This window comes from Cydia pomonella, unplaced genomic scaffold (genome assembly GCF_033807575.1).
Source record: "Cydia pomonella isolate Wapato2018A unplaced genomic scaffold, ilCydPomo1 PGA_scaffold_29, whole genome shotgun sequence".
NCBI lineage: Eukaryota > Metazoa > Arthropoda > Insecta > Lepidoptera > Tortricidae > Cydia > Cydia pomonella.
Window position 1 is genome coordinate 115,693 of NW_026907864.1, and position 14,023 is coordinate 129,715.

The 14,023-nt window shown below is 39.1% G+C and overlaps 1 protein-coding gene across 2 annotated transcripts; it reads right to left on the reverse strand.

Moving 5' to 3' along the window:
* Positions 1–2,850: 2,850 nt before the first annotated feature.
* Positions 2,851–14,012, reverse strand: LOC133533955 (protein Jumonji-like). Of its 2 annotated transcripts, XR_009801948.1 has the most exons (4): positions 13,136–14,012; positions 12,260–12,421; positions 9,278–11,701; positions 2,851–7,796 (listed from the first exon to the last, which is right to left on the reverse strand). XR_009801948.1 is itself a non-coding variant. In XM_061873046.1 (3 exons), exons 1-3 carry the CDS (start codon positions 13,319–13,321, stop codon positions 11,573–11,575), a joined length of 477 nt encoding a protein of 158 aa, XP_061729030.1. In that variant the 5' UTR covers positions 13,322–14,012; the 3' UTR covers positions 2,851–11,572. The 2 variants fall into 2 exon arrangements, 1 of the variants encoding a protein (XP_061729030.1); XM_061873046.1 differs by having other exon boundaries at positions 2,851–11,701.
* Between the last annotated feature and the right edge of the window lie 11 nt (positions 14,013–14,023).

Here is a 14,023-nt window from a genome sequence, read left to right on the forward strand (position 1 = left end):
GTCTATGATTTTATTATTGTTTCCAGTATTCTAGGTATTGTAGCGCCACCTATTTAAAGTATTTTGATAACACTTTTTGGTACATGGAGATTTCATTCCTTACATAGATACGACCTTCAAACCTTCAAGAAAAGAGCGTACTCCAATCTTAAATTCCGACAACGCACAACCCCAGTGTTACCGGTGTCCATGGGCGGCAGTGATCGATTACCATCGCTCCTATATCATATATAAAAAAAGGATCGAGCAACGGATTCAGAAATCGTTCTGCCAAAGCAGCAAAGTATTGCAAATCGCATGCGATTATCTGTGACGTTTGGAGAGGCCATTAGTATCCCTTTGTATTTAGTAAAATTTTATATTAAACGCTACGACTATGATTACCTTGATCTGTTCTTATTGTTTATTAGTTAATATTATATTTCTCATTTACACTAGTTTAGTCAGTAAGCAGTTATTCTCCACTGTACATATTGTAGGTTAAGTTCTGTAAGACTAGATTGAAGTTAATCATCGTGTTTCGCTCTTTAATAAGCTACCTGTATTTGTAATTATCATATTTTGTTAACTTTGCCCAGGTACAAAACTAGACTCCGTCTAAGCTAACTGAACAAAGTGAGGGCGTCATTATAAACGTCATACTTTCATAGAAATTTGACATAAATGTTGACATTGCCACACTATGCCATTACAGAGTTTGCTTGATTCGATTCTACCCTATTGTCAATATACTTTTAGTTTTAGTATTTTGATATATTTCCGGTGATAAATTCAACATCAGCTTTGTCGAATTTAATAATAAAATAATTTTAGGTACATTCCATTCCATGAACAACGCACCTTTTTCTTTAAAGTTCAATTTTCACCAAAGTTGAATTATACAGAAATACGATACTTTTTATCAGCGGCGGCATCATGGTTCCATTTTTATCACTTGTCACTATGCCCGTCACTTTCGCACTTACGTACTTGTTAGAACGGGACAGGTATGGTGACAAATGATAAAGAGCCGACCATCTTAGCCTTACTGTATTAAGATAAAGATGGGCAAAGTTACAATGCTTACCGTTTCTATTAATTACGCTATATATTTTTTTCTTATTTTATTATATCCTTTTACACTTCCACGTGTGGTACAAAGTAATATTAATTAAATCGACTCGTGAGTAGTACAAGTCACGTGCTTATTTTGAATATAGGTATATGAAAAAACAATTTGTATGAAAATGTGCCATGAACGGGCAGACATGACGTAAGATGATCTGATGGTGTGTAATAATTTATTACTGTAATTATTTAATATATACTGTGTACGAATAAATGTATTTGTAAATAATTTCACGGATTACAGTTGGCGATTGATGTGTAGGTATACTTATATTATTTGAATTCAAACTTAGAAACAATCATACTTCATTTTAGCTACCGACATGTTTTGATGACTAATAAAATAAACTAAATTCAATAATGTATTTTTTCAAGGGATCAATAGTCAGACCAAGCTAAGTTGGCACTTGGCAGTGATTTTGATAGCACAAGGTGCAAGTGTTATTTTAAACGTCAAACTTCTATGAAATTATAACTTGCACCGTCTGGGCTATCAAATTCGCTGTCATCTTAGCTTGGTCTGACAATATCAACACGTCAAAATATATTTGTTGCCGACTGTACCAGCCTGCGATATACTTATGTTTACGGTTGTATAGATGTCCGACTTGTATCAGAGTATTTTAGAATTAAATATTTTGTGATAAACAATATTTGTTTTTGTCCCTATCTATCTATAGGGAGTATTACTGCCATGTTCTGCCGCCAGAGTGCAGCACTAGCCCCTATCGTAAACCATAGAGTAACTTATACATACAGCATAGGGACCGTGCGCGTTGGAGGGTCTGCCATCTTGTGGTCTGAATCGGAACCATAAACATTTTGCTTTAAAATCGTTACCGGGCTTTTTTTTGATCGCCAAGAACACCTACAATCGTCGTCACTAGTCGTGCCCACAGCGCCAAGGACACCTATGTATAGGTGTTATGGCGGACGCTGTCAAAGTAACCTTCACACTTGAAAGTTTAATACTCCACCGAACACTGTCTATGACCGTAATATGATAAGATTCATATTATGGAGTGTGGAATTAAGAGGAGTGACATCTCTTATGGTAGAACTGTTGCAAAAGTGTCCAGCTGTCAGCTATAAATAATAGTTCTAAATCTCTCCAGAGTAGCGCTAGAGTAGCTAAGAACCTAGGCGTTATTGACAGTGAATTGCGCTATGATTTGATTTTTTTGTTCAAGTACTCTAGGTATTGTAGCGCCACCTATTTAAAGTTTTTTTGATGACACTTTTTGGTACATGGAGATTTCGTTCCTTATCTCCACCTTCCGTAATTCATATACTAGCCGTGTCTTATCCAACCTCGACATTGGTAGAACCATCAACACCTTGATGGAGCCATAACACGAAAAATTTATTGATTGAAGTAAAGTTTACATTCGCTCGCTTGGCCCAGCCATTCAGACGACGATTTAGACGACCAGTTTGGCCTAGTGGGTAGTGACCCTGCCTACGAAGCCGATGGTCCCGGGTTCAAATCCTGGTAAGGGCATTTATTCGTGTGATGAGCATGGATATTTGTTCCTGAGTCATGGGTGTTTTCTATGTATTTAAGTATTTATAAATATTTATATATTATATATATCGTGGTCTAAGTACCCTCAACACAAGCTTTATTGAGCTTACTGTGGGACTTAGTCAATTTGTGTAATAATGTCCTATAATATAGTGCAGGGAACACAGATGATTTTATTTTATTTGAAAATTGAACGAAACAAAACAAATGAAACACTGTTCCAATGGAATACGGTTTATTTTTCCTTGAACTGAATAAGTAAAGTTAAGTAAGATATGATGTAAAGTTGTTTTATAATCGGTTTGCTGTACAACTTCAATCTCTGATTCTGTGATTTTCTAGTCTAAGGGCATGTTTCACAATGTTCTTTCTTTATCATATCTTTATTGTGAAACGCCAAAATTGACTTTATTCGTCAGATTCGTAAGTGGCAAGTAGCTTATTCAGGATTTTATTGGACATTGTGAAACAGGCCCTAATTGGACTTCCTCCCTTTGATTATCATTTGGGATGAATTCTAGTAATCAATATAATGTACTTCCTTAATTATGTACTCACGACTACTAACACAAACGTTATTAATTCTACGATACATTTACGACTATCAAATGGACGAACGTTATATTAAATCTACTTTTTTTTTAATTCAGTCTTTGACCATCTTTAGAGAAATAACTTAACCTACAGTTGAACATTGCAACAGCTGCAACTGAAACAACATTCTTAAACATAATTACATATACTATAGGTACGGTCACTAATGAAAATATCGATACGGACAAAGTGCCATAAATATGTATAAACTACCCTAATATATGGACCATAAAGTCGTGTATACATATTTTTGGCACTTCAATCGTGGCGTTCAGACGTGACTAGACCCCGTCTTTTAGCATTGAAAGTAAACAATCCTGACGTGTTTATAAAAAAAAACTTGAAAAATAATTTACATGAAGTATGTAACAATTTATATGCAGATGGAAACGCCGCCAGCATCCTTGGTAAAGTCAACACATTCACTGCCAGACAAAAAACGGCGCACTACCCCAGAAACCGGTGGTCTATAGCTGCGTACAAAACAACCCGCCCAGCGGGTTGTCCGGCATCTGAACAAAGTTCACGAGCGCCCACCAGGTGGGTCCCCTGCAGTGAATGTGTTAAATATCGATACGGACAAAGTGCCAAAAATATGTATGCACGACTTTATGGGCAACAGCGGCAACTTAAAACTACATTCAATACGCGACCTTAATGCCAATACATTAAGGTAGTGTGTACATATTTTTGTTACTTTGTCCGTATCGATATTTATTACCTTGATTGCACAATGCCTCAAGGGCCTATTTTAGATTTAACCTAATTATAGTAACACCTCGGTATATATCCATTATGTAAATAAATAAATAATAAATAAATAAATATTATAGGACATTATTACACAAATTGACTAAGTCCCACAGTAAGCTCAATAAGGCTTGTGTTGAGGGTACTTAGACAACGATATATATAATATATAAATATTTATAAATACTTAAATACATAGAAAACACCCATGACTCAGGAACAAATATCCATGCTCATCACACGAATAAATGCCCTTACCAGGATTTGAACCCGGGACCATCAGCTTCGTAGGCAGGGGGTCACTACCCACTAGGCCAGACCGGTCGTCGAAACATTTACTTATATATATTTTATTATCATTTACATTAATTTGGTTTCATAAGTACCTATATATAAGTAAATTCCGAGAGATGGGCGCCGACGTGAGATGATGGCACACCAAGAAGACTATTTTTTTAAACGTTTTTTTATTAAAAAGGCACGTCAAGATTGTTTATCCTTTTTCTAATGCAAAAAAACGAGGTATATTAATGGTGGGTTATTCATAATTAATATTATTATGTAATCGTTTTTAACACATTCACTTCCAACGACGCGCTAGGCGGGTTCTCTGTTCGCAGGCGTTTTTCCCTATAACTCTGTATCTTTAGGTATTTAAATAAAATTAAACAAATCATTTATACATTTTCGGGTAGTTATAACATTTATTGGTTAACCAAAACCGCCTGGATCTGTCACTGAACGATCTGACTTTAACCTACATTATTTGATCATGTAATGTTTTCATCTACCCTCTACTGGCTTGAGGAGCCATTTGAGGGTAGATTTTGTTTACTTTTATTTAAATACCTAAAGATATTACTACCTTATCGGCTTGCGCTAGCACTGAATGTGTTAATATCTGTACAGTCACGTCTCAAAATGACGATACGGACAAAGTGCCAAATATATGTATACACTACCTTAATATATGGCCAACAAGTTCGTCTATACTATTATTGGCACTTTACACATATCGATATTTTTAGACGTGATTGTAATCACTTGTACTTAGGTCATACTGAAAGCTCCTGAAATCTTTTTTTTTAATATTTATAAAATCCCTGACATATAATTTTCAAACAGCATTCCAAAAATACAAATCATCACCGAACAAATTGTATCTAAAAATATACAATTTCCAAACAAGTTATATTTTCAAGATTTTCATTGCGTGACCTCTAAATGGCTCATTCCAGAAACTTTCAGTATTATCCACGTACTAAACTATGTACAGTCCACTGTAGATAGTTCAGTACTGACGACCCTTGTTACGCTATGGTTCATGTTTTTCGCTATCTTACGTTTTACATTACTAAACTTAAATTAACTTAATGTTACACATTTACAACATTGAAAAAAAGTAGATTTCGCGGAATAGGTTACGCAAAATTCTGCGTAGGCGCCACTAGCACAAACTGTAAATCAACCGCCGTAATACATCAATGTCATATTTATTTGTAACGAATGATCTGCGAAAACTTGTCTATAAACTGTTTAATGCATAGTATACAGGGTGACCTTAGCCATTGGACAAACCCTTAACCTCACCCTTACCCTTGGAGCTTATTAGTATCATAAATGATTACTCTGTAGTGGAAAAGCGTCGAGGATTTTTCGATGAGGAACTATGATTTTTTTTTATTATTATATATATATAAGGTAGAAGTACTAGTGCTCGACGCTGCACTAGTACTCGACTTGGGCACTTTATGTCAAAGTGACAAGGATTAAGATCGAATACAGAAAAATCTTCGTTGTTCAAATTTAACCTATATTTCCATGAAATAAAGTGCCCATGTCGGTGACTAGTGCAGTGTCGAGCACTAGTACTTCTACCTTATGTCTTTTTTAATAAATTCTGATTAATAAATCGTTTAACGCTTTATTTTTCGGATTGTAGGTACCTACTGCAAAGTAGAATTTTCGTAAAAAAAAAAATTAAATGAAAAATGCAAATATGCATATTCCGTGTTTGGTATTAAACTTTGTGATGGTAGTGTATGTTACTCTATGGTTTACGGTATGTGCTAGTGCTGCCCCTGGCGGCAAATTGCACTATTACTATCCCTTTTAAAGCTTTGGACGTAAAGCCCCCGGTTCATTTTATGAACTCCTTTTATTCATGAACCCCCTTATTCATCAACGTGTACTAAAGTTACGATGCCGCTGATCATCGTTTGTCCCTTTCCATCATACCAATACGTCGGAAAGGGACGAACGATGATCAGCGGCATCGTAACTTTAGTACACGTTTATGAATAAGGGGGTTAGTGTTAAACCCCGCCATATACGAAGCTGGCCCACAAGTACGATGCCATACAATTTGTATCATTATTTTTGTTTTTTTTTTCTTACACGTCTGGGGTCATCAGTTTATTACATCGCATGAATTTTTGCCTCCTTGTTACACCTGGTCACATTAGGCAACCCTCCCCCCTGGTGTGTCGTCACATATTTGTCAATCTCTTTAACGAAATAACTGAAATAAGCAATTAGAATGAAGTATTATTTTAATAAAAAAATATTTTTATTAATATCAATTTAGAAATTTTATGACACGAAACCGATGAGGAATAAAATGTCACGCAATAAAACTATATATCGTTGCAAAAACTAGTTATTTAGCTGTACAATTTTTGTTTATATGTGAAGTTAAGTGACGTCACAAAGCTGTTCACTCCCCCCATGTCACATGTCACATTTTTTGTACCCCTCCCTCCCCCTCGTGTGATGTTATTAATGGAGGACCCCTATTTTAAAAAATAACATTATAAATGAAAACTAAATTAAATTAATTTAAACAAAAAGTATTATTTTCTAAATATTCTTCAAACGCACGTTTGTTAAAATCAAAAATCATCAAAAATAAGGTATGTCCCCCCCCCATGTCACATTTTTGTACCCCTCCCTCCCCCTCGTGTGATGTTATTAATGGAGGACCCCTATTTTAAAAAATAACATTATAAATGAAAACTAAATTAATTTAATTTAAACAAAAAGTATTATTTTCTAAATATTCTTCAAACGCACGTTTGTTAAAATCATCAAAAATAAGGTATGTCCCCCCCCCCTGTCACATTTTTGTACCCCTCCCTCCCCCTCGTGTGATGTTATTAATAGAGGACCCCTCTTTTACAAATTACCATTATAAATGAAAACTACATTAATTTCATTTAAACAAAAAGTATTATTTTCTAAATATTCAAAACGCACGTTTGTTAAAATCATCAAAAATAAGGTACCTGCTCCAAATAAGGCCCGTTTTTATTTTGCTTATATTTTACGTGAACTTGTAGTTTTGTCTATGACACTAGCGAATACGGACGCAAAATTCACACTTATGGTCTGTCAAGCAATTTCAGTCAGTAGAAAAAAAGTGGCATATTTAAAAAATGTATGCGCGAAATGTTATCGTCCCATAGACAATTTGAAATCCGCGCTTTTTTCTATTAACGAACTTGTTTGACTGATTTCACAATAGCAAACCATATTGGAAGTAGGCCAGTTTAAGTACCCTTTGGCGTAGGTACCTTATGCGGTGCGCAGTTTAAAAAAATGGCAACGTTATCTCCCGGCTTGTAAGATGGGAGGCTGACGATACAAACTACATCCCGAATCCCGCGGGATCGGAATCCCACAACAAGTGGGACTAAATGCGCGGGATCCCGGAATCGTAAGCCCTATTCGGCCTGGAAACATCAGTGAAGGGGCTCCGGCCGTTCCTGTCGACGGCTGCAGTGTGCTCCTGAGGCATTTTGAGTGGATGCACTGGTTTCGTCTAAAAGAAAATATCGCAATTTTTTTAAATAGACATAATTTTAACAAGCTTTTATTTACTTTCACCTGACCGTTGTCTGTAAACAAATCTTGCAAGTTAAATTTGACCAACTTCCCGGTTTCCGATTGAGCTGAAATTTTGCATACATATGCAACTCGGGTGACAATGCAATATTATGGTACCATCGAGCTGATCTGATGATGGAGACAAGAGGTGGACATAGGAACTCTGTGATAAAACAACGCAACCTAATTTGGGGTTTTTAGAAAAGGCTCGATATTATCGAATTAGTTCGTACAAAATTTCACTTACCCCCCTCGTTGCACAATGTACTATTGGGAGAATCAACTTTTTAGCGTCACTCGTTGCCATGGTTACGATTAGTTGTCCAGGGGACAAAAGTTCATTGAAATACTGATTCTATGGTACTTAAATGTATTAAACTTGCGTTTTTGTGGTCGTTATAACCAATGTCCATAATGGGCCCCCTACTAAGCATGTTAATAGAACGGCATACAACGTCTCTTCAAACAAACTGTGCCACTGTTGTCCCTTGGACAACGGGACAGAATAACAAAACAAAAAAAGTTGATTCAGCCTATTACTAATGACTTCACTTTAGACTGAGAATTGAAGAGGGTTACATAACATGTATAAAAAACACACCTAGCTATCTCGGATTTGTCTCAAAATTGAAATCTTTCTTAATCCAGAAGGTCTACTTTTCCGTAACTGGACTTCTGACTGAATAGCTTTAAAAAACCAATAAATTTTTGACATGAATTAATATTGATATTTTATTTCTTATTTCTACAGATTTTTATTATTTACTCCTTACCTGTGTTATTATTAGGCACAATTTATTGTTTTATGTTAATAAAATAATAATAATTCAGCCTATATACGTCCCACTGCTGGGCACAGGCCTCCTCTCATACGCGAGAGGGCTCGGGCTATAGTCCCCACGCTAGCCCAATGCGGATTGGGGACTTCACATACACCTTTGAATTTCTTCGCAGATGTATGCAGGTTTCCTCAAGATGATTTCCTTCACCGAAAAGCAAATTAACTAAGTCCCACAGTAAGCTCAATAAGGCTTGTGTTGAAGGTACTTAGACAACGATATATATAATATATAAATATTTATAAATACTATTTAAAAATGATATTTCGTACATAAGGAAGCGGTGGTGGCCGAGTGGATATGACGTCCGACTTTCAATCCGGAGGTCGCGGGTTCAAATCCTGGCTCGTACCAATGAGTTTTTCGGAATTTGTGTAGTAATGTCCTATAATATTAAAAAAAAAAATGACAATGTATGCTTTTTTTTTATACTACGTCGGTGGCAAACAAGCATACGGCCTGCCTGATGGTAAGCAGTCTCCGTGGCCTATGTACACCTGCAACTCCAGAGGAGTTACATGCGCGTTGCCGACCCTAACCCCACCCCCCTCGTAAAATAAATGTGAATATGACTGACCTCTACTCGGGGTCCGCGTGGGCGCTCTGGTCGCCGGCGGTGCGCGCGTCGAGCCGCTCCAGCATCTCCTCGAGCGCGGGCGTGGTGAACGACGAGAGGAACTCGAGCGTGTGCAGATCCACGTTCTTGTGCTTCCTGGTCTCCAGCAGGCGGAGCGCGTGCTCGGGGCACACGGCGGACTTGCGGCCCGTGAGCCCGGTCACCTATACAATAATAGTTATTTTCATCACACTTGCTCGAAAAAGATCTTATTTCATATATAGTCCTCCTCATCGATTTCGATGACGGCGACCTCAGCAATTACGGATTACGCCGATTATGGGCCCTAATGTGGCTGGCCAGGCCGAACTTGGTCTTAAAGACTCTTTTACAGGTGTTACAATAGAGTTGGCCAGACGCGTTGTATGTATACGTGTAAGAGGGCTTCGGTCTCTCTTTACGTTGTTGGCGTTTGGTATCTAAGGCATTGAGGCGGTTTTCCTCAAACGATTTGATGTGGTTAAAAATGGTGGACCGCCAAGATGCTCTGTCTGCAGCAAGCTCCTCCCAGCGCTCAGGGTTGATGTTGCAAGCATTCAGGTGTCGTTTGAGCACGTCCTTGTAACGCAGATGCTGACCGCCGTGCTTGCGTTTGCCTTCCACCAATTCAGAGTAGAATACGGTTTTGGGCAACCGGCGGTCATCCATACGGAGGACATGTCCACACCACCCTAGCTGTCGCTGCATTAGTAGAGCCTCCATACCATAGAGGCCAGAACGACGCAGGATTTCAGAATGATGGATTGTGAAGAAAAAGCTATAACTCCCTAGCGTAATATGGTAATTTTCGCACTAGTGCTATAAAGTAGCTCCGGGGGTAAGAATATTGCAAACTCGAGTCTTAGATTATCACCCTCGTGTCCAAAATTTCACTTTCCCCCCTCGTTGCACAATGTACTATTACAGTACACATGCTGCTACTTTTCCGCACTAGTGCGTAAATTAACACATTATGTAACTATGTCGAAAAGTTAAAGGGTTGTAATCGTAGTTATGGTAACTGCTACATAATAAAAGGCATTAAAATACGCGAGTGTGGGTTTAAGAAACGAACGAAGTGAGTTTCTTAAAAAGATCACACGAGTGTTTTAATGCCTAATTATGTACAGTTACGTACACTATTTTATCTACACGCATATTATAAACTTTCTATGAAATATTTACTAACCCAAATAACAGCCAAATATCTGAACACACGTCTATTATCAAGGCGTTAAAAGTGCGTGTTCAGATATTTTTGAGCACCTCGACCGCTCCGATATATCTGATGGCGACTGTACATTACGATACAAGGGCGAAAAATAGGAAATTCTCACATGTATCGTACAACGTTTTACAGTAAATATGGCCCTTTAAACTTTCGACATAGTTACGTAATGTGTTAACAAGACGAGTGTTGTCCTGTACGCGCGGAACTTGAGAAAATGATTATAAGTGCATGGCTATAAGGCCGCGGAATACGTGACCGGCGGTGGCGGGGTGTGATACTGAGAGCTACGTTTAGTGATGTCTAACCTTGGACAGGAACAGGGTGGAGCGGCAGTACTCGCACTCGTCTTGGTAGCGAGTGTTCCACGCGCGGACTACGTGACCGGCGGTGGCGGGGTGTGATACTGAGAGCTACGTTTAGTGATGTCTAACCTTGGACAGGAACTGCGTGTAGCGGTAGAACTCGCACTCGACTTGGTCGCGAGTGTTCCACGCGCGGACTACGTGACCGGCGGTGGCGGGGTGTGATACTGAGAGCTACGTTTAGTGATGTCTAACCTTGGACAGGAACAGGGTGGAGCGGCAGAACTCGCACTCGACTTGGTCGCGAGTGTTCCACGCGCGGACTACGTGACCGGCGGCGGCGGGGGTTGATACTGCGAGCTACGTTTAGTGATGTCTAACCTTGGACAGGAACTGCGTGTAGCGGTAGAACTCGCACTCGACTTGGTCGCGAGTGTTCCACGCGCGGACTACGTGACCGGCGGCGGCGGGGGTTGATACTGCGAACTACGTTTAGTGATTTCTAACCTTGGACAGGAACAGCGTGTAGCGGTAGAACTCGCACTCGTCTTGGTCGCGAGTGTTCCACGCGCGGACTACGTGACCGGCGGTGGCGGGGTGTGATACTGCGAGCTACGTTTAGTGATGTCTAACCTTGGACAGGAACAGGGTGGAGCGGCAGTACTCGCACTCGTCTTGGTCGCGAGTGTTCCACGCGCGGACTACGTGACCGGCGGCGGCGGGGGTTGATACTGCGAGCTACGTTTAGTGATGTCTAACCTTGGACAGGAACAGGGTGGAGCGGCAGTACTCGCACTCGTCTTGGTCGCGAGTGTTCCACGCGCGGAAGTACGACGTGTTGAGCGGCGCCGACGATGGGGGACGTTCTTGCACCTGCAAATAAAATGTCGGAATAAAGAATCAATAATTAATTCAATCATCTCTTAATCCTCCTTTTTTGAAGTCGGTTAAAAATAAAGTTTCCTTTTATCAAAATGTCCTATGTCTTATATCTAAGGTTTCCCTCGATGTCCCATAATGTGGGGACGGCCTGTGTACAATGCAAGCATCGCACATTTCTCGCGTCAGCGTTTAAATTAAATATAATGACTTTATAATAATTGCTGTATTTGCGATTACGCCATACATCGATTTATGAATTAGTTTACGTTTATACGTGCTCCTAGCTAGTACTCATATACCTTGGTTATCAATAAATGCATATACCAAAATCAGTGTTTCCATCAAGACCACAATCAACCATCAAGAATCATATCAGCTCAGATGTACGACCCGTACATCTTTTGGTCCTTCGAACCCATCAGTGACTGTGACAGTGATTTCATCCCATCGGCCTCCCACAAGCGGGTCCCGCCGTGCGGATTGAATCTATATACACTTAGTTTTCTCAGACAGGGCAGGGACGTATTCTGTGCAACACGGGCGCGTTACCTTGAGCCCCTTGTGGTCGAGGGCGCGGCGGTGCTCCAGCTCGGCGCTGAGCAGCGTGGCCAGCACGGAGCACACCTGGTGAGGGGCCGAGGAGTCGGCGCTGCCGTTCAGGAGGAGCTGCTCCAGGGAGAACATGGTCGGCTCGCAGCTGTTGCGCAGCTCCTGTTGCCATAACACGTTATTTTCGTCACACTTGCTCGAAAAAGATCTTATTTCATGCAGGTGTGCTGAAGGACAAAGGCCTATTTTGTTCCCGCGGGAGTTATGGATTGTCAAGAAAAAGCTATAGCTCCCTAGGGAGTTAAAGCTTCTTTTTTAATTATGTCACTTATTCATACAAACCGAGTAGCATAAATGAGTTTTACTCTTAAAATACTAACGTTTATAATTTAACTTTTTTTGTTTATGTTTAAAATTATTTAATTTGATTAATTTAACAGCCGTTTAAAATATGTTTATATAATTTTCAATCGTGGCTGAATGCCGACTATGTCTGTGCCTTCGATGCCTCACCTGCCAAGAAATTACAAAATGGCGGACGAATGTTTGATATATCACCGTATTTAAGAATTATTTGGCTTATAATTTAGTTTTTTCTTCGCAAGTGTGATGAGAAACATTGTGTGTAACTCCGGGGGTAAGAATATTGCAAACTCGGGTGGCTCCAGCCTCCGGCTGTCGGGAATTACCACCCTCGTATCCAAAATTTCACTTACCCCCCTCGTTGCACAATGTATTATTATTTCATGCAGGTGTACCGAAGGACAAAGGGCTATATTGTTCCCATGGGAGTTATGGATTGTGAAAAAGAAAAAGATAACTCCCTATTTTTTTTTATTATGTCATTCCCTTTAAATAGCAACAAAAAAAACTCACTTGAAACAGTTTAAACACATCCGTCAGCCAAGCGTTTGATGCAAAGTATACACTCTCCGATATCCCGAACCCAGTAGTTATTGAGCAGGAATGGGCTTCGGGGAACACCAGGACATATTCCCCGGGCCGCTGCAGCAGCCTTGACAGCTTCACTCCATGCTCGCTGAGGATGTTGGGTGGCACCATGGTGATCTCGGAGGCCAGCCAGATGGACTTGTTCTGACAGTAGGCGGGGCACAGTGTTTCTACTGCGCGACGGAAATTTGCGCTTTCGTCGCGAGGGATGCCGTACCTGGAATAAAGCCATGTGGAGACTGGTCTGCTTCAACTTCAACATTTATTCAGCAAATAGGCCACAAGGGCACTTTTACACGTCAACATGGAATTTACATACAAACAAAAACAAGCACATCAACAATTAAGTATAAAATACAATTACAAAAAAATTACTAAAATAATAATAATAAAAAAAAGGGATACAAAAAAAAACTGAAATTATCCAGAGGTGTAAATATCTCTAAATGTCAGAACTAAATGACTTTTATCAAATTAGTCTTAGAGAGACACCTCATTCGGTTCTCGTATGTTTCTTTTATCCTGATGAATGTTTTAATTATACTGAATTTTTGACTCTTAGAGACTCTTTACATCTCTAAGGATAATTTGATAAAAATCATTTAGTTCTGACATTTAGAGATATTTACACCTCTAAGTAATTTTAGATTTCTTTTTGTATCTGTTTTTTTTTTTTTTGTAATTCAACATTTAGAGACTTCATACATCTCTAAGTAATAATAATAGTTTACTTACTTTTTTCTTTAAACAATAATACTTTATTTTGCATTAATATTTTCAATTAATTGTATTTTATAATTGTTGATGTGCTTG